The sequence below is a fragment of the Schistocerca piceifrons genome, chromosome 2 (assembly GCF_021461385.2).
Source record: "Schistocerca piceifrons isolate TAMUIC-IGC-003096 chromosome 2, iqSchPice1.1, whole genome shotgun sequence".
Classification (NCBI taxonomy): domain Eukaryota; kingdom Metazoa; phylum Arthropoda; class Insecta; order Orthoptera; family Acrididae; genus Schistocerca; species Schistocerca piceifrons.
In genome coordinates, this window is record NC_060139.1 from 490,325,092 (window position 1) to 490,349,174 (window position 24,083).

Consider the following 24,083-nt stretch of genomic DNA (forward strand, 5'->3'; position numbering starts at 1 on the left):
CGAACAAAATTTAGTATTAATAGCTGCCACCTGTGGCAGTGAGAATGACTATAGTGCAACTGGACATAGTGTTGAACTGAGCTTTGATGATAGGTTAGGGTATATCTTTCCATGCTGCTCCAACTCCGTACGAGTTCATCAATTGCAGTGGCTGGTGTGTGGAGGTGTGCCAGTAACACAGAACCAGGTGTTCTCAAAGAATTAGAGATCTGCAGCACAATCTGGCTTTGGCAACAGTCAAGTACACTTTGTAGTGAAGGAAGTCGGGACAGCATGGGCAACATTTGGACATGCTGAAATTAAAGTCTTGTAGGCCTCAAAGATGAGGGACAACCACCAATATTAGCATATCATAAATATAATGGCTGCAACCTAAATTATATGCTATCTGAGTCAGAGATGGTAGTGTTGTGTTCACAGTGGCACCCCACACCATCATCCCATTTGCTGGGCTTGTATGACTGTGATACATGCAATCCGGTAGTTTTTGTTTGCCTACAAGCCTCTACACATGGACATGTCCAGCATGATACTACTTGCTGAACCATAATTTGTCTTAAAAGTCAACATGAGCTCCAGACGTTGCGTGAGTAATGATGGGACAGTTTACCTACTGGAAGCTACTATCACATTCACCCATCAGCAGCTGGGGAGGTGGACTGTGGATGGCCACATAACTAATGACTGTGAAAAACTAAGAGAGACCAACAGGTTGTTGGCAGCTTTATAGACTCACCTTTCAGATTTTTCCATTGACCAAGGCTATCTAGCACCTGTCCCCAGATACCACAATTGGGAGCAACTTGGAAGAACCACCCCCCACTCCTCACTGTCTAAGCTAATGGTGAGCATCCTCTACAGTTGGCTAAATGTGGGCAAGTAGTGCCAAAGGCAGTAGATGGGTATTGTGTTTGGGGCTCTCAGTGTCAGGCTGTTTTGCCTGTACTGGTTTCCTCTGCCTAATGTCCACAGTTGGTACCCATTTTCCCAGCGTGAGACTTTTAATGCAGCTTTCTTGCCCTTACTTGGAACATCACCACTTTGCTCAATTTAATGTGCTGTAGATATCACATTTCACGTGTCAGTAGGACAAGTGGGGGAGAGTTTAGTGGGGTGAATGGCTACCTTGGCAATGTACTCATTCAATTAATATATGTAACTGGCCAATTAATAATTTTTCAAAGTGAGTACAGCAGCTGTCCCTTTGCCATCCATTTGAGAAATGAAGTGTTACAGTAAAAACGTGGAATATTGATGATATTAGCAGAAAACTGGTATTCACCTTATTGGTTCTTGCACACAGTAACTTTCTGATTGTGACTGTCTTCCTCTTTTCATTTTCAAATTTTCTTATAAGCTTTCTATTCATTGTACAAGCCATGGTCAGGTAGCATTACCCCACATTGCACAATACAACAAACTTAAATTAACAGTGTAAGATATGACTAACAGGAATACTGGTTGACTCTTTCATAGAAGATAACAGCAACCACCCATTTTTTATGATGCAATTTATTTATCCAAATAGTGCCGTTACTGGTTTTGAACCAACAGGTTCATCTTCAGACGGCTGGTTCATGTTAAGATACATCTTAATGTGAACTATCTGTCTGAAGATGAAACCAGTAATGATGCCGTTTGAATAAATAAATAAATAGCATTGTAAAATGTGGCTAGTTGCTGTTATCTTCTATGCAGTAGTCAATCTATATTTTGTACACAGCCACAGGCTCATAATGTCAGTTTTTGACAAAATAGCATAACATTGATATTGAATGTATACGAAGAAGGGCAGCACAAAAGATCACAGGGTGGTTTGACTCATGGGAGAGCATCAAGAATACGGTTAAAAACTCAAACTGGCTGATGCTTGAAAATAGATGGCTATTATCCCATGAAAGCTTACTTGTAAAGTTCCAAGAATCAATATTAAATGAAGAATCTAGATGTATTCTTCAGCCTTCAACATACCACTGCCTTAGGGACTTCAAAAACTAGTTACAGAGACTTTGAAAGTCATTATTCCCATACTCTAAGATTATAATGGTTAGAAACTCTTAACATGTGGTAAATTGCTAAGTACCCTCTGCCATGCAACGTCATGTCAACAACAAGGTGAGATTGAGGAATGGTGGTGACAGAAATCAGCAGTGCCTTTTCTAGGAGCGTAAGCCGCACATAATTTAGCAAACTCATGGAAAGCCTAAATCTGAATTCCTCTCAAATATAAGTCATGTGTCTTAATCTCTGTGCCATCTCATTCCATTTGGGAAAATTGGGCTAGTGCTGCCAGTGGAATAGCATCTTCCTTCTTGCAAACAATGATGTACCAAAAGAAAAGCCCAAAAAAAGTGTAATATGTGGTGGGTCCTTATTTTATTTTATTTACTGAACTAACAAGAAAATTGTACTTGCCAAATAATTGCATACAACCACACAGATTTTGCCACACCAAACCAAGACATAGTCATGGGCATTACCACAATGGGAGTTGTATGATGTTTATAATGGGGAAAGGAAGGAAGGAAGAGTATAGTTTAACATCCCATCAATGACAAGTGTATTAAGAGATAGGCAACATGCTCACCTTTGGGAAGGATAGCATTTAGCTGAAGTGATTTAAGGAAACCATAGAAAACATAAATCTGGATTGGCAGATGGGAATTTGAACCTCATCCTCCAAAATGTGAGTCCAGTGCAACAAGAAATTAAATGTTGTCATTAGTATTGGAAGAACTGCAACCCTGTATTCCTAGGGACTGATGCACTAATACCAACTCAATACTGATTTAGGTTTCAGAATTTTGACCTGAAATGGAAATTTATGGATTCTTTTTCACAGAAAAGGGGAAGAAGATAGAAAGATCTTGATGAGCGGGCTGTCCAGGAGATGAGGGTAAAGGAAAAAGTGCCTTACCCGGTCACTCAAGTTATTGGCCAGTCGCAAACCCTGCATTTTACCATCTGGCACTTACAGTATCGTCCTTCCTACATCTCGCTTCCTGAAGGATATGTCCACACAAACGTGCAACCTCAAATTCAGCACTGCAGTTGTGAAATCGCCCAGTGTCTTGGTAGCATTGCTGTCTCCTCATCCAGCTCTGCAACAAGCCACCAAACATTTGCCCCACAGGGTGAAGCCACCAGCTACACAACTGGCAGGCCAGTAAGGATAGAAAGAATACTCCTACGAAGATTCTTGTGTCTCTCCAGCCAACAAACGTCTGAGTCTTCCTCTGCCATTCAGAAAGGCTCCAAGAAGTCAAAGAAAGGCAAACGATCTTCTCCTTTGACCACTAGGAGATCCTCTTTGACAGTGTCGCCACATGAAACCCTTGCCTGGCCAACCTCTGTGTCGCCAGTGTGCACTGCCAACCATTTTCCTGCCCTGGACTATGCAGATCGACACAGGGAGAATGCCAATGCCTCTGAAGATATCATGGAGCAGGATCCTCCAGGCTCTGTACCCTGCAGCAGTGAGTATTTGAAAGCTGGTACTCGGTAGCCACTGAGGTGACACTCCTTCATTTTTTCCCCTCCTCCCCTTTCCTCATTATGACTCTCCTTCAATAGAATGTTCATGGCCTTTGATCAAACAAAGAGTATTTATGGCTGCTCACACAATCACAGCATCCACTTGTTCTCTCCCTCGAGGAAGCAAAATTGCGTCCTCATGAGCACTCTGAGCTCTCGCATTTCTTCCCATTCTATTTTGATCTCCCCCCCCCCCCCCCCACCCACCCACCCCCCAAAGAGGATGACATTCCATCTCATGGGGAGTCATGCTGCTCATACAGGAACCGTTCACAGTCACTCTATCTCCCTGACTAGGTGCCTTCAAACTGTTGCACTTTTCCTTTTCCTTCCTCACTTGACCTTTTCCCTCTGTACTGTTTACACCCCTCCATCATTCGATGTCACCAGCATCAGGGCAGACTTTCTCCAGTTTATTGGCAGCTACCTCACCCTTTCTGCTGCTCGGTGACTTTAATGGGTACTACCAGAACCTGTCAGAGAGGTGCCATCTTGGCTGATCTTCTCAGTCAAATTAATCTCCTCTGCCTTCATACAGGAGCATCCACGTTTCTTTCAGACTCCACCACTGCCCAGCTTGCCAGTTGTCTCGAGTGATCCATTCTCTCTGACACATACTCAACTAACTATTTCCCGTGTGCCATACATTTGCTGACTCCTACTCCACCACTGCCCAGCTTGCCAGTTGTCTCGAGTAACTATTTCCCGTGTGCCACACATTTGCTGACTCCTATCCCACATACTTGCACACCCAAATGGCAGCTTACTAAGGCCAACTGGAGGCTTTATTCCTCTGATGAACAACATTTCCCCCAGTTGTAGTGACCAGGTAGAATATCTTACAAACAGTATTCTGACCACTGTGCTCTCTGCATTTTTAACCATGACCCTATGACGGCAAACTGCATTCATTATAAACTGTTGCGTGCCCAGTGTTGTCACATTCTTCAGTATAGCAAAAAAGCTAGCTGGGTTTCATTCACTAGTTCTTTTAACAGTTCTGCTCCCTCTTCCATCATATGGGCCAATCTCTGATGGCTCTCTGGGACCAAGAACCATTCCCTAATTTCCAGCCTGATAGTAGCAGATGATGTCATGGGGGATCCTGTTGCTATCTCCAACACCTTGGGCCATCATTTTGTGGATATTTCAAGTTCCTCCCACTATTACCCTGCTTTCCTCCACCAGAAATGAGTGAAGGAGGCTTGGGTGATACCCTTTTCTTCTCAGAATCATTAGTGCTACAATGCCGCCTTTACGATGAGGGAACTAGATCATGCTCTCACTTCATCCCAAACTTCCGCTCCAGGGTCATACGATTTTAAAATTCAGATGTTGCAGCACCTTGCTCTTGTGGGCAAGCACTTCCTGCTTCAAGCGTACAACCGCATTTGGGCAGATGGTACATTTCCCATATGCTGGTGTGAAGCCACTGTCATAACCCCCCCCCCCCCCAAAGTGTGGCAGGGCTAACACCTTCCTTCCAGCTACCACCCTCTCACCAGCTGTTTGCAAGTTGATGGAATGTATAATTCATGCCTGGCTGGTATGGTGGTTTGAGTCTCGCAATTTACTAACCATTCCACAGTGTGGATTTTGAGTGTGCCATTCTGCAGTTGACCATCTCATCACTTTGTCCACTCATGTCATGAACGGTTTTCTGTGGAAATCCCAAACTTTGCCCGTTTTTTGCTTTCGAGAAAGCCTATGACGCCTGCTGGAGGACAGGTATCCTTACTCTCTACACATGGCTGCATGCCCCATTTCCTTCAGGATTTTTTAAAAGACCGAATTTTCAAGACACGTGGGTTCTGCCTTGTTGGACACCTTCACCCAAGAAAACGGTGTGTGTCAGGGTTCTGTCCTGAGAATTATCATCCTTGCTATCACCATTAACTCTGTAATTGCCTGTCTCCCAATGGGCATCTCCAGCTCTCTTTTTTTGACTATTTTGCCATCTATTGCAGTTCTCCATGGACTTGTCTCATTGAGCACCATCTTCTGTGATGTCTCGATCGTCTTTGGAGCATTGACAATGGCTTTCGTTTTTCCACTGCCCTACATGTCCTCAATGGTTCTTCCCGGGGAACAGATTGTACCACCCTCCTCTGTTTATATCACTCCCTTGTCTGTTTGAAACTAGACTATGAGTGTTTCATTTATGCATTTGCACATCCGTCCTCCTTATGCCACCTCAATACTATCAACCACTGTGGCTTCTGTTTGGCCACTGGCATCTTTTACACTAGCCTGATTGAGAGTTTGTATGCAGAAGCTGCTGAACTACTGGTGTCCTTCTGCCATGACTTTCTCCTCAGCAGATATGCATGCTGTTTGTCTGCCATGTGTGGCCACCCATCCTATGCTTCCTTCTTCAATGACTTCTTTGATCGCCAGTATGGGGCATGTCCCTCTTCTTTGCCACCTCCTGGAGTTCACTTTCGACTCTTGCTCCGGCAGCTTAACTTCACATTACTTGCCACTTTCCCCATGCGAGTGAAACCCTCACCACCTTGGCTTCATGCGGCAGCCCCTGTTCTCCTTGGCCTTCACTCGCTTCCTAAGAACTCTACTCCACCCTCACTCTATTGCCTTCAGTTTCACAACCATCGCATGGGACTTCTTGATAGTACCTTTGTGTACACTGATGGCTCTCGGACTGACCGTGGTGTTGGGAGTGCCTTCATCATTGGCACCAATGCTTTTCAGTATTGGCTTCCAGAACACTGCTCAGTATTCACATTAGAGCTCTTCACCCTATATCAGGCCACACAGTACATCCAACAAGACAGGCTTTTCAATTGCGCCATCTGCTCAGACTCTCTCTGTGCCCTTCAAAACCTCTGTGTGCTGTACGCCGTCCATTTCTTGGTGCAATGGGTCCAGGAAATCTGTCACTTGCTCACGCTTGATGGAGCTACTTATGTTGGTTCCTGGTCACATTGGTCTGACAGGAAATGAGGCTGCTGACACTACCAAGACTGCATTCCTCTTACCTCAGCCCACTAGTTCTTACCTTTCCTCCAAAGATATCTGTGTTGCCATCTGTCAGTAGGTGGTGTCACTTTGGCATCACCACTGGTCCTGTCTTCAAGAGAACAAGTTCTGGGTTATTAAGCCTCTCCCAGCAGCTTGGAAAACCTCCTCTCACCAGAGGAGATCAGTTTAGCTAGGTTGCGTATCGGGCACTGTTTTTTCAGCCATTGCCATTTGTTAAGTAGTGCTCCCCCACCACTTTATGCTCATTGTGCCCAACCTTTGATGGTCCGCCATTTCCTGATGGAATGCCATTTTTTTTACCCACTTACATTCTCATTTGTGTTTGCCATCTGAGTTGTCAGATGTTTTAGTGAATGATGCACAAGCTGTCGAGTGCGCTTTGCTTTTTATCTGTTGTAGCAATATGGCAAAGGACATTTAATTTTTAGTTCAGGACCTCTGTTTCTCTATGGGGTATTTTATAGACATTTTTCCACATCCCTGTTTTTAGATGTCTTCTCTTCCATAGATTGGGATTAATGTGTAGTCCTTTTTAACTCCTCTCTTTGTCTTTGTGTTCTACAGTTCTGATATGGGCGCATATGACCCTAGTTGTTTTTTTGCTGTAAAACAAAGACAAGATAGAAAGATGTATGGAGAATGCTTATATGAGCAGCAAAATTATGTACTGTAGGAAGTGGGGAGGAGGAGGAGAGCATAACAAAAAGAAAAACAGTATGTCCATAAAGACGAGGGAGTGATTGATTTTTAACTCATCATTGTCTGAAACAAGAGAGAAAATACTAATGCCAGTGAAACCAGATTGTGCAGCATTCTTTGTTGTCAGTTAATATGGAACACTTGCTGTTGCTGCTATCTTTCAAGTCGCCCCTGCAATCGGGTAGAACTGGATGGAGTTGCAAATACCAAGTTAGTACGCATTAGTGACTGTTTGGCCTGGGGAAGTTTTTCTGTATGAATAGCTATTCATACAATGGGAAATCCAGGCTGGAATAATGACAATATTATGAAAAGTATAGATTCCTACTCACCATACAGCAGATATGTTGAGAGATAAGCACTACAAAAAGACTACTTAACACGTAAGCCTTCAGTCAGAAGGCCTGCTTCTGAAATAGATGCGCGCGTACATATACAGACAGCCAGAGACAGTGGTTGTGGATGTGTGTGTGTGTGTGTGTGTGTGTATGAGCTTCATTTGTATGAATGTGTGTATGTGTGTGAATGTTGTCTATTTCAGACAGCCTTCTGGCCGAAAACTTATGTGTTTAGTACTCTTTTTGTTGTGCCTGTCTGTGACTCAAAATCTCCGCTGTACCTATTCACTGATGACAACAAAGAATTTTGTATGACTCTGATAAGGGGCAGCTAATTATCAGTAATAACCATTCCACAAAATACAGTGATCCATATAAAGTTTTGCATCACTTGCATATCTCTGAATGTGTCTACGATTAGATTCAAGGAAAGAAGAAAATAAAGCAATAAGCCATAAGGAACTAAAAAAAAAAAAAAAAAAAAAAAAAAAAAAAAAAAAAAAAAAAAAAAAAAAAATTGGGAAATAAAAAGCAATAGCCAAAGACAGTCTGCTGGAATGCTTACATCTCTGTACAGCTGTGAAATTAAATCTACCACAGTGTAACATTTAATACCATATTACTTCTCCTCTGATATCTGCCCACAAGTATATTGAGACATCACTGTTCATGCCTGTCCGTATCTTTGATAATGGTCTCCCTGAGGTCATCCTGTGAGTGAGGAGGGTACCGGTGATATTGCACTATAAGTTTCATATCAGCTGATATCACAGGCCATTCTGTTCACTTGATTGAAGACTCCTGAGGAAGGTGTTCATGAGATGGGAACAGGGTATTTGTGCGTTATCTTGAAAGGAGAATAATAGCCAAAATGTTGATCCTAGGACTGGACAATATATACATCATAATAGTCAAAAACATTACTGACTCAAATCCCTGTTGAATGGCGTGCCTAAGACAAGCATTGGTGCCTGGCCAACTCCACATTCTTATATGATGATCATCAGGCGTTGAACAAATCCTGCACTTACTGATAAAGAAAAAACACTGATGTCATTAATCCAGGTTCCAGTCAAGATATCCCTCACCTACCTTCTTCACGCACCACAGTGCTGAAGGTTAGTACTGTTGATCACAAAATGTCTGAAGGCCAAATTGGTCCTGTGGAGGCCATCACATGCGGATTGACACAGCCCTTGCAGTTGCCTCCAAAAAGGCAATGCACAATTCTGTTACATTCTCATCAGGATACTTTAGATTCATCTGTAGGTAGTGACCAACAGCTGGAATGGTTAACTGCAGGTGACCATCATGAAGCACATCTCCAACTTCTCAGGTCTCACAATAGCAGTTCAATGTTTTAATGACATAACATGACAATGCACATTTCGTCTCAGCTCAAAATGACCGTTCAAAGCACACTGACAGACTGTTCAGATTGTAGATATAGCATAGTCTACAGAACTGCGTTGAAGGTACAAGTTTATTTTTATCGTCATTACACAGATGTCTGTACGTACCGATTTCTTTTACTTGAAAGAGTATTGAGAAAGAGGTTTCTGATCAAAATAACACAAACCGTGAAACTTTTGAGTGTGGTGCAAAACTTTTTTTTAATGGTTTATATGAAAAACAGTACTGGTGCAAAAATACAACCTGCTTCATGCTGTAGATGATGTAAATAGTCATCAAAATACTTTTGACACAGACTTTACTTTGCATCTCATCATGGCATCTATCACATTAACAGAAATATCAGAGAATGGCCCCTTTTTTGAACATGTACAATGTGGTATTGTATTAAACACCTTCTCGAGATCAATATAACATTCATATCATGGCCAGTACTTATCTTCAAAGTAGGCACACTTCGAAAACAGATTCAACAGTATCGCTGCTTCTTCAAAATTCCTAGTAACTGAAATTTTCCTACTGAGTGAGATCTTTCTGTCAGATATTCTAATCAGCTAAGCAGCAGCCTTGCAAAAACTTTCCCTACTCTGCTGAGAAAAGATATTCTGCGATAAGATATTCTGCGACAAGACCTGCAGTCTCAAGTACTTCATATATTCTTGCAAATAGAACAAACCTGGTCAGATGATCTTAAGTTGTCAGGAAATTTCTCTCTCTTCCACATTTTCTGAAAAGTCCATTCGCCACATACTGATATCGGATTCCTTCACTTCCATATCTCAGGATTACTCCAAGAAGTTCATTTTCACAAAGAGTCTTTCCTGCATTAAAGTTTTCAACTTCCTGCAGCATTTGTGATTCATTAAGTCGTTTAGCTAACAACTCTAGACACCACTTTTTACAATTTTCCTCCTAGTAATGGCATGTTCGCGATTCAGTGCTGGCTCCATAAGAAGTATCCACTTCTCAATGTGCATCTGCAGTTACACTCTGAAAGCCATCTTTCACTGCACATTGAGGGCTCTCCATGTACCCCTGGTACTCCCACAGACCCCTTTTTTTCTGTTTCAGTCGCAAATAGTGCATGGGAAGAACAAATGCTGGTAAGCCTCTGCATGAGACTGACTGTCTCGAATTTTATCTTTGTAGTATTTCCATGAGAAAAAGATAGGAGGAAGCAACATGTTGGGCAAATCTTCTAGAGATACACATTCTAGTAATTTTAACAGTCAATTGCATAGTAATGCACAATACCTCTCTTGTCGCAGCTGCCCTTGGAGCTAGATGGGCATCTTCCTGACACTTTTGTGCTTCCTGAATGAACTCATAATAAAATTTGCTGCTTTTCTTGGGATATCCTTGATTTCCTCTACCAGTCCTACCTGTCACGGGTTCCAGATTTAGGATAAGCACTGAAGTATTGGTTGAATGAGGCTTTTGTAGGCTACCTCCTTCATGGGAGGGGACTACACTTCCTGAGGATCCTTACAATGAATCTCTATCTGGCATCTGCCTTTTGGATGATTAGTTATATGAGATCATTCAAATTAAAATCATTCCATATGCATACTCCCAGTTCCCAGTGCTTGTTCTTAACATTCCTATTGATACTTGTAGTCAAAGATGCTGTAAGAATCTTCTGATCATTGGTTCCCCACTTTGCATTAATTTGGTCAAAAATATCAGGCCTGTTTGTAAGCAGATCTGAGACGTTACACTCACAAGATGGTTCTGCAGTTAACTGCTCAAGGTAATTTGCAGATAAAGTACTTAGAATATCATCACATGAATCCCTGTGCCTACCATCCACCCTAATCATGTCTCCACATCTGTAGCTGTTAATATAATAATAAGTACATAGGACAAATAAATTAGCCTGTCCCAGCAGATATAACACTAATAGCACATAACATAGCCTCTGGTGCCAACAACTGTCTAAATTTGATGAGGATGAGAGTTCAGCTAAAGAACGTCTTGATAAATAAATGCCAAAGAGCTACGAAATTATGAGGATGTTTTCTGATACATTTCACCTACTGCTCTAACCATAAACATTTTCTGTAGGATTAAGACTGGGTTATTTAGTGACCCAGTCAAAGTGCACCCCCCACCCATAAAAAAAAAAGATTACAAAACCACTTCTGGCCTGAAATAAATACTCCACACACAGAGTTAAACACCCATTGGGCTGTTGGACCTTAGCACATGCCTCCACTCAACCGATGACCAGTTTCTGGGCCACCAAAGATGTGCAGTTCTATGTGCCACTGTGAGCAAGGTACCTGACTACAGATATACATCACATACATAGTATTTGCCTGGAAACTGGTTAAGAAGGATCTGTGTTGACTGGCATCAGCACTTTTGTCAAGTTTGAAACAGATTGTCATTGGCAAGGTGCGATACTCATCCTGGCTGATTAGAATATTCTAGAATATTCGCACAACCACTGTAATTATAGTGTTTAGATGGCGGTACAAATGTTGGACATTCTGAATTGACACACCAACAAACAGAGCAACTCAGCGTGAGGTCACAGGCACATCCAAATGTGATACATCCTCTCCATTATTCTGTCATGTCTTCACACTGATTCCATATAACCAAATGACAAATACAAAGCACGTCAGCAGCAAGATATCATTTACTAAAAATGTAATAAAGAAAATAATCAATTATTGACAGTACAGTGTGAATGGATAAATAAAAAATCTTCTCACCAAGCGGCGGCAGGAGAACATGCACACAAATAGCTTTAACTTGCACAGGCTTTCGGAACCAGTGGCTCCTTCTTCTGGCAGAAGAGTTGAAGGGGAAGGAAAAGCACTGGAAAGGTTTAGGAGAAGGGGTACAGTTCAGAGAAGGTCACCCTGAACCCCGTGCCAGGGGAGACTTACCGGATGGGACGAGAAAGAAAGACTGATTGTAGGGGACTGCATCAGACAAGATTTGAAAACCTGAGAGCTTAAATGTGGAAGACTGAATACTATGCAAGACATAGATTACTACTAAAACACCATGTACGAGTTAATAAGAGTGAAAAGATAAGTGCAGTGTATGTAACAGAGGTGGGAGGGGGGATGGAAAACAATAGTCAGGTCAGGAAATGACAGATGTAGAAAAGTAAAATGGAGTGAAGAAAGGAATAGTTGCTGTGAAGAAATGCTGAGATGGAAGGAATTAATGTAAATCAAGGCCAGGTCAGTGGCAAGAACCAAGGACATGTTGTAGTACTAGTTCCCACCCGCGGAGTTCTGAGAAACTTGTCTCTGGGGGAAGACTCCAGATGGCACGTGTGGTGAAGAATGCACCAAGGTATTGATGGTCATGTTGTAGATCATGCTCTGCAACAGGATATTATGTGTTGCCGGTATACAGCCTCAGCCTATGCTATTTATCCTGACTGATAACTGGGTGGTAGTCATGTTGATGTAAAAGTACGCACAGTGTTTACATAACAGCTGATATATGCAATGTGTCATTTCACAGGTAGCTCTCCCTTTGATAGCATATGTTTTGCCAGTTACAGGGCTGGAATAGCTGGTGGTAGGAGGGTGCCTAGAGCAAGTCTTACAGCGAAGACAGTCACAGGGTTAGGAGCTCTAGAGTAGGCAAAAAGGTGCAGAAGGAGCATAAGGTCTGACAAGGATACTGCAGAGATTGGGAGGGCGACGAAAAGCTATTCTAGGTATGGTGGGCTAAATCTCAGATGGAATGGATCTCATTTCAGGGCATGATTTTAGAAAACACAGCCTTCTTGAAGAAGCTGATTAATACATTCAAGACCACAATAATAGTGATTGACAAGTGGTGTGCTCTGAAGTTGTTTTTTTGGAGGGATCAGCAGGACTGGATGTGATGGCTCAGGAAATCTGTTTTTGAACTAGGCTGTAGCAGTAATTACGCCCAGTGAAGATTTAGGTGAGAACAGTGGTGCACTGCTTAGAGAGTCTGCATCCTAACAAATCTCTTTGCCTTGTTCGTCAAGGCTGTACGGGAGGGCACATTTGACATGGAAAAGATAGCCACTGTAAAAATGTAAGTACTGTTGTTTGTTTGTAGGCTTGATGTGGACGGAAGAATGTAGCTGAAGATGAGATCACAGTCAATGAAATTCGGAATAGGACCATGTAAAATTTAACTGGGAGAAGGTATTTAGAGATTCCAGCAATTTTAATAGTTCAGCCTCACTATGAGTCCATACAACAAAGATGTCATCAATGTATCTAAACCAAACCAGGAGCTGGAGGCTTATTGATCCCAGGAAAGCCCACCTCCAAGCAGCCCTTGAAAAGATTGGCATAGGAAGGACCTATCCTGGTTCCCATCACCATGCCTCTGATCTGTTTGTAAGTCTGCCCCTCAAAAGCGAAGTTACTGTTGGTGAGTATAAAGTTGATTAAGGTAAGCAAGAAGGATGTCATAGGTTTGGAATCAAGTGGGTGTCGACTGAGGAAATGTTCAGCAGCAGCCAGACCACGTATGTGTGGGATGTTGGTATATAGGGAGGTGGCATCAATGGTGACAACCAAGGCGTGTGGTGGGAGTGGGAGGGGCACAGATTTCAGATGATCAAGATAATGGCTGGTATCTTTAGTATAGGAGAGAAGTCTTTGTACTATGGGTTACAGGTGTTGACCAACAAAGGCAGAAGCCAGCAACTATAGGATGGCCAGGATCACTGGGTTGTGGATCTTAGGAAGAAGGTACAGGGGTGGGTGTGGTTAAGAAGTCCTATGGATTGAGGTATAAGTCCTTGTGAGGGGCCTGAGGTTTTTAGGAGGGACTGCAGGTCATTTTCAATCACAGGGATGGGATCTTGATGGAGATGCTGTATGTACAGGTGTCAACAGCTGGCTTAGACCTTCACTAGCATACTCCTGTTGGTCAAGTACCAGTGTTAGATCCTTTGCTTGCTAGGAGGATAATGATGGACTCATCAGCATTTAGGGAATGTAGAGCCTGGAGTTCTGAAGAGGACAGGTTAGGGTCATGTTGTAGGGACCTGAGGAAAGGCTGTGAAGTGATGCTAGATGTGAAGAATTCTTGGAAGGCTTGTATGGGATGATTCTGAGATGGTGGTGGTGGATCAAGTTGGGATCATGGTCAGAACTGTTCAAGGCAGGGTTTGTTGTCAGGTTTGCTGTTGGAAAGGTTTTGGGATTGGGTTGCAAAATGGTATTTCCAGTTGACTTTATGTGTAAAGGAAAGTATGTCCAAAGGAGCATAGTTAAATGCTGGTTAAACGCTGAAAGTGAGACCCTTGGCTAATATAGATAATTAAGGGGGGGGGGGGGGGATGGCAGTGCTTTGGGTGAGAGGTTGAGAACACAGTACTGTTGTGACTGGTTCTTGTGATTATGAGTTATTACTGATCTGGGAAGCAGTGGTGGAGTTTGTAGGGTGGCCAAGCTTGCTTTGTAGGAGAGGAGTGGTGGTTAATGGTGTAGCTGTTTGGGGAGCTGCCGAGGGACAGGAAGGGAAAGACCACTGTTGAGGCAGTTTAGGAGAAGGTGGGATAGATTTTTGTGGTGAAGTCTAGCATGTTGTTGCAATCTGAAGTTGGCTTGGTGGATGATACCATCCAATAAAACATGAGGGGCAGATAACTGCAGGGTTCTGTATAAGGAGAGAAGTCTAGTGGAGTGGAAACTAGCAGATGAGGCATATAGGTCACAAATTAGTCAGGTAAGTGCAAGAGATTGCTGTATTTGAAACTGTGACAGAGCCTGGTGTAAAGCAGGATTACTTCCACAGACAGGGACTTTCAATATTAGGCCTTTGGGAGTAACTCCAAGGGACAAGCAGATTTCAAGAAACAATGTAGGACCTTAATTTTGATAGTGCAAAAGCATGTTTTCGGAAGGAATGGATGTAATATGTGATGGGATTCACCATGACAAGAGGGAATGGTTTGGAGTGTTAGAGATGGTGGGAGTGGCAAAAAGGAGAGGCAGAGGGTGGGAAAAACATAGAAAAAGAGAACAGAAGCAGGGGAAAAATTGGAAAAATCAGAAAAATTTGCACAAAAAGTCATTAGAACAGACAGTGTTTAACAAGAGGCATTGAGTGTGTGAGAATTTCTCATCAGAAGAGTGGTCTATATGAGCCTAATAAATGATTGGAAAAGAAAATAACTGATAGTGAAAATTGTGAAAGGAGATAAAATTTTAAAAACTGAGCAGACAGAAAGGTTTAGTTTCTACAAGCTTTTGAAGCCAGTGGCTCCTCCTCCTGGCTGAAGAGTTGAGGAGGGAAGGAAAAGGACTGGAGAGGTTTAGGAGAAGAGGTACAGTTCAGAAAAGTCACCCAGAACCCCGGGTCAGGGGAGACTTACCAAATGGGATGAGAAGGAAAGACTGATTGTTGGGGACTGTACCAGATGAGAAGTGAAAACATGAGAGCTTAAAGGTGGAAGACAGGTGAGTACGCAAGACAGGGATTACTACTAAAACTTCACGATCGAGGTAATAGGAGTGAAAAGCTAAGTGCACTATATGTAACAGAGGTGAGTAGGGGGACAGCAAAAAATAGACAGGTCAGGAAATGACAGATGCAGAAAACTAAAATAGTGAAGAAAGAAGTTATTGTGAAGAAATGCTGAAGTGGAAGGAATTGACATAAAATTAAGGCCAGGTGGGTGGTGAGAAGAAAGAAAATGATTTTGTGCTAGTTCCCACCTGGTGTTTGGGGAAAGAATCCAGATAGCAAGCACATGGGGTGAAACAGGCACCAGGGTCATAACTGTCATGTTGTAGAGCATGCTCTGCAACATGATATTATGTGTTGCTTGTGTACAACCTCTGTAATAACTGGGTGGTAGTCATGCCGATGTAAAAGGCTGAACAGTGTTTACGCAGCAGCTGGTATATGCAATGTGTCATTTCACTGGTGGCTCTCCCTTTGTTAGTTTTGCCAGTTACAGGGCTGGAATAGGCAATAGTAGGAGGATGCTTAGGGCAAGTCTTGCAGTGGGTCAGACACAGGGATGGGAGCCATAGGCTCATAGGATAGAGAGAGGGGTGCAGCAAGAGCATAGGGTCTGACAAGGATATTGCAGAGTTTGGGAGGGCAATGAAAAGCTATTATAGGTGTGGTGGGCAACTTCAAACTACAACAACATGCTCAACTTCACCTCAAAAAGCTATCCCACCTTCTCTAAACTACCTCAACAGTATTGTTTCCCTTCCTGTCCCTCTGCAGCTCCCCAAACACCCACACCATCAACCACCACTCCTCTCCTACAAACCGAGCTTGGACAATCTTCTTAACATCCTGTAGCCTTCACCACTGTCTCCCAAACCAGTAATAACTCATAATCACGAGAATCAGTCATAACAGTACCGTGTTCTCAATCTCTGGTCCAAAGCACTCCCCCCCCCCACACCCCGAATTATCTGTATTATCCAAGGGTCTCATTTTCAACCCTAAACCTGCATTTAACCATAACCTGACACTGAACCCTGCCACGAACAGTTTCGACCATGATCCCAACTTGATCCACCACCACTGCCTCAAAATCACCCCTTAAATGTCTTCCAAGAATTCCTCATATTCAGCAGTGCTTCACAACATTTCCTCAGGCCCTTACAACAAGACCCTAACCTGCTGAACTCCAGGCTCTACGTTCCCTAAGAGCTGATGACTCCATCATTATCCTCCCAGAAGACAAAAGATCTACCACTGTGGTCCTTGACCAACAGGAGTATGTTAGTGAAGGTCTACGCGAGCTGTCTGACACCTCTACATACAGCATCTGCTATCAAGATGCAAACTGACCTGGAGTCCCTCCTAAAAACCTCAGGACCCTCACAAGCACTTATACCTCAATCCGTAGAACTTCTTATCCCACTCAAATCACACATTCCCACCTTTTACCTTCTTCCTAAGCTCCACAAACCCAAACATTCCGGCCATCCACATTTGGGAGGACAATGGTTCAAACCAGTGTCCGGCCATCCTGATCTACATTTTCTTTTATTTCCCTAAATTGCTTAAGGCAAATGCCGGGATGGTTCCTTTGAAAGGGCACAGCCGATTTCCTGCCCCATCCTTCCCTAACCCGAAGGGACCAATGACCTCACTGTTTGGTCCCCTCCCCGAATCAACAAACAAACAACAAACTGGCAATCCTATAGTTGCTGGCTTCAAAGCACCCACCGAATGTACATCTGCCTAAGTTGATCAACACCTGCAACCCATAGTACAAAGACTTCCCTCCTATATTAAAGATACCAGCCGTTAATTAGGTTGTCTGAAATCTGTGCCCATCGCACTCCAATCACACACCTTGCTTGTCACCATTGATGCCCTCTCCCTCTATATCAACATCCCCCATGTACAGTCTGTCTGCTGCTGCACATTTCTTCAGTCAACACCTAAGTAATTCCAAACCTATGACATTCTTCTTGCTCATCTTAATCAACTTTATACTTACCAACAATTACTTCACCTTTGAGAGGCAGACATACATACAGATAAGGAGCCATTCTGTGGGAACCAGAATGGTTCCTTCCTATGCCAACCTTTCCAGGGGTCACATGGAGAAGGCTTTCCTGGAACGCATAACCCTTCAGCCCCTGGTTTGGCTTGGATAAATTAATGACATCTTTGCCTTATGGATTCTTGGTGAGGCTGACCTGATAAAATTCCTGGAATCACAGAATACATTCTCCCAATTAAATTCACATGGTCCTATTCCAAATCCCATGCCACTGATCCTCACAGAAGGCTAGCCAGCTACATACTTCCATCCACATTAAACCAACTAAAAAAACACCACCACTTACAATTTGACAGTTGCCATCCTTTCCATGTAAACATTCCCTCCCATACAGCCTTGATATTCGAAGCAAACAGATTTGTTCAGATGCAGATTCTTTACAGCAATACCCCACCATTCTCACCTGAGCCTTCACTGGATGTAATTACCCCATCAGCCTAGTTCAAAAGCAGATTTCCCGGGCCATCACAACCTATCCAGATACTACTGCTCCCTCCAGAAAACAACTTTGGAGCCCACCACTTATCAGGCAGTATTACCATGGTCTTGACTGTATTAATCAGCTACTTTGACAATGCCACGACTTCCTAAAATCATGCCTTGAAATGAGATCCATTCTGTCTGAGATTTTGCCCACCACACCTAGAATAGCTTTTTGTTGCCGTCTCAATCTCTGCAACATCCTTGTCAGACCCTATGCTTCTTCTGCACCCATCTCCCTACACTATGGCTCCTAAACCTTTGACTGTCTCCATTGTAAGACTTGCCCAAAGCAGCCTCCTACCACCACCCATTCCAGGCCTGTAACTGGCAAAATATACGAGGGCCGTTCAGAAAGTAACCTCCGGTTGATTTAAAAAAATACACCAAGTTAAATAAAAATATTTTAATATATACATCTTACAACTACATCTTTGCACTATTTTTCTACATAGTCTCCATAGCGATTGAGGCACTTATCGTATCTCTTCACAAGCTTTGAAATTCCTTCTGCATAAAAATCACCCGCTTGTGCCTGGAGCCAGCCTGTGACCGCATCTTTGAGCTCTTAGTCGTCATCAAACCGCTGTGACCCGAGCCATTTCTTCAAATGCATGAAGAGGTGATAATCACTTGGCGCCAGGTCTGGGCTGTAAGGTGGATGGTTGATAACGTCCCAATTGAAGGACTCAAGAAGGGCCGTTGTTCTGCGAGCAGAGTGAGGACGGGCGTTATCGTGCAAAAAAACGATACCGGAAGTCAGCATACCGCGGCGTTTGTTCTGTATAGCACGTCGTAACTTTTTTATTGTTTCACAGTACACGTCTTGATTAATGGTCGTACCACGTTCCATGAATTCAACCAACAACACCCCTTTGGCATCCCAAAACACCGTTGCCATCAGTTTTCTGGCAGAAAAATCTTGCGAGGCTTTTCTTGGTTTGGTAGGCGAATTTGAATGTGCCCACATCTTTGATTGTTCTTTTGTCTCAGGGTTCACGTACTTAATCCAGGTTTCGTCACCGGTCACGATTCTGTTTAACAATGGTTCTCCTTCGTCCTCATAACGTGACAGAAAGTCTAATGCAGAGGCCATTCTTTGAGTTTTGTGGTGGTCGGTAAGAATTTTGGGCACCCATCGTGCACAGAACTTACGGTAACCCAATCTTGCTGTCACTATCTCGTACAAGAGAGTCTTAGAAATCTGTGGAAAACCAGTAGACAACTCCGACATTGAGAAACGTCGATTTTCACGAACTTTTGCATCAACTGTCTGAACGAGTTCGTCAGTCACCAATGATGGTCTACCACTCCTCTCTTCATCATGAACGTTTTCTCATCCACTTTTAAATAAACGTACCCATTCACGGACAACTCCTTCACTCATAACTCTTGGTCCGTACACGGCACAAAGCTCACGATGAATAGCTGCTGCAGAATATCCTTTGGCTGTAAAAAACCTTATGACAGCACGCACTTCACATTTGGCGGGGTTTTCTATTGCAGCACACATTTCAAACTGCCACAAAAACTAAACTAGCGCAGGTACGATGTTCACTCGACCACGGCTTGATGCCGACTGACCTGTTGAGTGCGTGAACGCACAGATGGCGTCGCTACTCCCCCCACAACCCGCACTGTGACCAATCGGAGGTTACTTTCTGAACCGCCCTCGTATATTATCAGAGGGAGAATCACCTATGAAATGACACATTGTGTATCCAGCTGTTACGTAAACACTGTTCAGCTTTTTACATTGAAATGTCTACCATGCAGTTATCAGTCAGGTTGAATGAGCATAGGCACAGGGTGTATACCAGCAATACACAACATCCTGTTGCAGAGCATGCTCTGCATGCTCATCATGACCTTGCTTCATGATGATGCATGATCATCATGACCTTGGTGCCTGTTTCACCACACGCACCATTTGGATACTTCCTACAGACACCAGTTTCTCAAAACTCCCGCAGGTGGGAACTAGTGCTACAACATATCATTGGTTCTTGCAACCCGTCTGCCCTTAATTTACATTAATTCCTTCTGTCCTAGCATTCCTTCACAGTAATTAATCCTTTCGTCACTCCATTTTAATTTCCTACACCTTTCATTTTCTGAGCTGTCTATTTTTCGCCATCCCCCCTCGCACCTCTGTTACATTCAATGTACTTAGCTTTCCACTCTTATTAACTCGTGCATGATGTTTTAGTTGTAATCTCTCTCTTGCATACTGTCCTGTCCTCCACCTTTAACCTCTCAGGTTTTCAAATCTTGTCTGATGCAGTCCCGAACAATTAGTCTTTCCTTCTCATCCAGTCCGGTAAGTCTTCCCTGTCCTGGGGTTCTGGGTGACTTTTCTGGGCTATATCCCATCTCCTAAACCTCCCCAGTCCTTTCCCTTCAACCCTCTTCCTTCCCCTTCAACTCTTCTGCTAGAAAGAACCAGTGGCTCAGAAAGCTTGTAAAAGTAAATCGTCTGGTGAGCAGAGTTTTTATCTACCCATTTACATTATAAAAATGTAATAAGTATTAAAAGCATTATTAATGAGCCTAGTGTGATGAAAACAAATGATAATATACTGAATCAAAAATATGAAGCATTATTTTATATATTAATTTATTTTCCATGTGGAGATATTCCCATCAACAATGTAAGCATTAGAACCAGTATACACACACACGTTCATAATCCATTTTGTGAAAATTTGCATCACAAAGAGCTTCCTCTGTAACTGCTAATTAATATCTCTTAAGTTAGTGCCAGAGCAGCATTACATGTATTGAAATGTATGGGGTGTAGCTAGGAGCATTCTTAACTAATAACAAATATCATTTCATTGACAGTCAAATTGTCAACTTATAAAAATAAAAACATCAAAAATGGAAGATAATTGTAATGTGTAATTCATTCAAGGAGAAATAACATTCAGGAACAATTTAGCAATTTAGTGAGCATATTTCACTCTGTCAGACTTATGGAGGCCGAGGATTGATAATAACCATCCTTCGCAGTAGAATATCTCTGAGAAAGATGAAGTGTTTCCACCAGCTGTTCACCGAAGTGAAAATTCTCAAATATCTGAAAACAAAGTAGAATACATTTCAGAATGCAATAATACACAATGAGGACTGAATTTTGAACTTTGAAAATCTTAGTATCAAATAAATAAGCAAATATTTTTCCACCACAAAATTAAATGAAGCCTACTGAAACAGGCTTTTAAACTGATCAAAGAATTTTACAGAAACTACCTCAATGCCTGTGGAAGACAAAAGAAAAGTAGAAAGGATACCAAAAAACCATGCAACATTGACATCAGTCTCTTCAAAAGATTCTTTGAAAAAGTTACTGTATTTACATAAGAGCACCTGCTCACTAAATACCAACTCTACAAGAGCAGGGCTGACAGAACATACAGAGAAAAACAACCTCGACTGTCGGTTAAAACAATTCTGACTACTCTGAGTTATGTTTATTCCCTGCATGCAAAGCTGCATTGCTAAGTTATGTATTTTGATTTAGAAAAATCATTTACTTCCCCCAAGTTGTGAAAAAGACATAAAATTTGAAAAAAACTGTGATTTCTTGTGAACTGAGAATAGAATTTATCATAGTTTTGTGGCACTCACTGAACAGAACATTTTTTTTATTTGAGGGGAAGGGAGGGGGATGTACTGTAGCTGATTCCTTTGTTATCTAAAGAGCAGGAAAGAGATAGTTTGCCTTTCACATTATGAAACATTTAATGCTGCAATCTCTATGTCTGTCACAATGTTCTGTACTATTGAAACTTATGCTTATATTAATTAATGACTTGTATTAAACATAACAAATGGTCCAACAGATTTTTACGACAGTGTCACAGATGTGAAGTGTCTGGACAACATACTTAATGAGACGCTAAATACAACAATGCACACAACAGGACACACACTAATTTAGTTTCAACAAATATGTATGCCATAGCTGGCCACTGTGGATGAGTGGTTCTAGGCGCTTCAGTCCAGAACCGCACTGCTGTAATGGTCGCAGGTTCAAATCCTGCCTCGGGCATGGATGTGTGTGATTTCCTTAGGTGAGTTAGGTTTAAGTAGTTCTAAGTCTAGGGGACTGATGACCTCAGATGTTAAGTCCCATAGTGCTCAGAGCCATTTGAACCCATTGTTGTATGCCATATCCTGATCAGTGAAGCTGAAGAATTAAATCTTTGCACCTAATAACAAACCCAAATTTTTGTGGAAGGTACATATTAATGAACTTTTACAAAAATTTATATAGCCATTTTCTTTATCAGAATGAAGATGTCTGTTAGAAAATATATCATCTTTCATTATTGCCACAAAAACTTTAGCATGGTTCAACCAAAGTGAAAATTAACTTCACAGAGTTTCTGGTGTTGCACACTAAATGATAGGTCATTATACAAATGACTGACAGATGATTCTTAGGTTGGGATAATAGATGTGTAGGTCACTGCACCTACTAAATAAGTATGATGTTCAAAATGAGCTTTGGGATGAAGACCATCTTGTTTTACTTAAAGTAAATATTTTAACATCAACCACATGAAAAAAAAAAGTTTTGATGGTACTGTTCTGAATGTATCAAGTGATTTGCTGTTATGGTATAACCATGGTGTATCTATGTATTTGCTATTATGTACCTGATGCACTCTGCCCAAATTTAAACTCACAGTATCTGATACCATATGTAGATAAATATTTTCCATTCATAAAACATGACACCGATCGGCAGTCAGTATAAAGGTCTGAAAGACTTATATTCTTCTCATGGAAAAAGCTCTGCCAAAATAATTAAAATCCAAGAATAAGAAATTGCAGCACCAGTAAGAATATGAACTGGGTAGTTCTGTTGATAATAATGCTGTAACTGTAAGAGTTTCCGACTTACATTAGTCTGTTACAAATAATGAATAATTTTACACCAACCTTCAGTACTGCTGTTGCATCAAATGATTCTCTTGGTTTTTGTTTCTTTTTTGATGTTTCAGTTTCAGACACTCCTCCTTTGTCCTCACGAAATAATGTGTTCATAACAGTTGCATGCAATTTGACTTGTTCATATTGCTTTTGCATGAGACCTATGAAGAATATGTAAAATTCACTGAAGGTAGTATAAATGCAATATTAAATGTAGCAAAGTAAGTATACTCTGTCAATAATTACATCACATACTCTACATATAACTGTATTACGTGTGAGTAAATGAACGTACTTATGAACAAGAGGATTGATCACTACACGCAAATAGAAGAGATGCTAAGCACCAGATTCACAGCTATTAGGCTTTTTGAGGTTTTTTTTAGCAGGTTGATATTCTATTCGAAGTATTTATCTGCTGCTCACTCTCTCTTCCACTTGGTGAGTTGTGATCTATCCTCTTATACTTGCCTTGTAGTACTGTGTTGCACCAAGATCTAACAATAATTTATAGGCATGCTATCAAAGTAAAAAATAACAGTTATATTAAAACATATGCTTCCAAGGTTATTATTACTAACCTCTGTTTGCGAAGTATTCTACAATACCATCTGCAAGCTCCTGTAGCAGGTATTCAGAACTCCCTTCAACTCGAACCTTACCATACAGAACATCCACCTCTGCCGGATCATCATTCATGTACTCAACTCCAGTCATACGTAATTTCAAAGGCCGCTTTCCAAGAAGTGGGCTGGAATTATTTTTGATAAATTTTTGCAGTTATTCACATGCTACATGACACTATAACAACTGTTTTATAGAAATATGAAGCGCTTATGCTGATTCACAATTTTAAGATGGCTTGATTCTCAAGCTTTTTCAGTTTCAATTAAGAGTTTATAATTACATTCCATGAATTACATTCAGTAAAACCCAGGGAGTGGTCTCCAAGGTGCCGAAAGAAGAAAAACATATAAATTTTATTTATGTTCAATACAATATTATGATTAAATTAATGAATATTATAACATGACTTGCTAATATGAAAATACTCATTAATACCCATAATTTGAATAAAAGGAACTGAACTACAGAAAATCCTTTAATACGTTCTTCATTGTGCCTTTATTATCCATCACACATTTAACGTGCTCAGCATATAGGAGAGTACATGT

General features: G+C 41.7%; 1 protein-coding gene across 1 annotated transcript in view; it reads right to left on the reverse strand.

Annotated features, from left to right (window-relative positions):
* Nucleotides 1-20,567: 20,567 nt before the first annotated feature.
* The window catches only part of LOC124777238 (activating signal cointegrator 1 complex subunit 1), a 65,424-nt gene continuing 61,908 nt past the window's right edge, over nt 20,568-24,083 (reverse strand). Inside the window, exons 6-8 of the mRNA XM_047252564.1 lie at nt 23,490-23,659; nt 22,918-23,069; nt 20,568-21,046 (exon numbers count right to left, since the gene is read on the reverse strand). Coding sequence (XP_047108520.1) covers nt 20,927-21,046; nt 22,918-23,069; nt 23,490-23,659 — 442 coding nt within the window. The 3' untranslated portion in view covers nt 20,568-20,926. The remainder of the gene's footprint in view (nt 21,047-22,917; nt 23,070-23,489; nt 23,660-24,083) is intronic.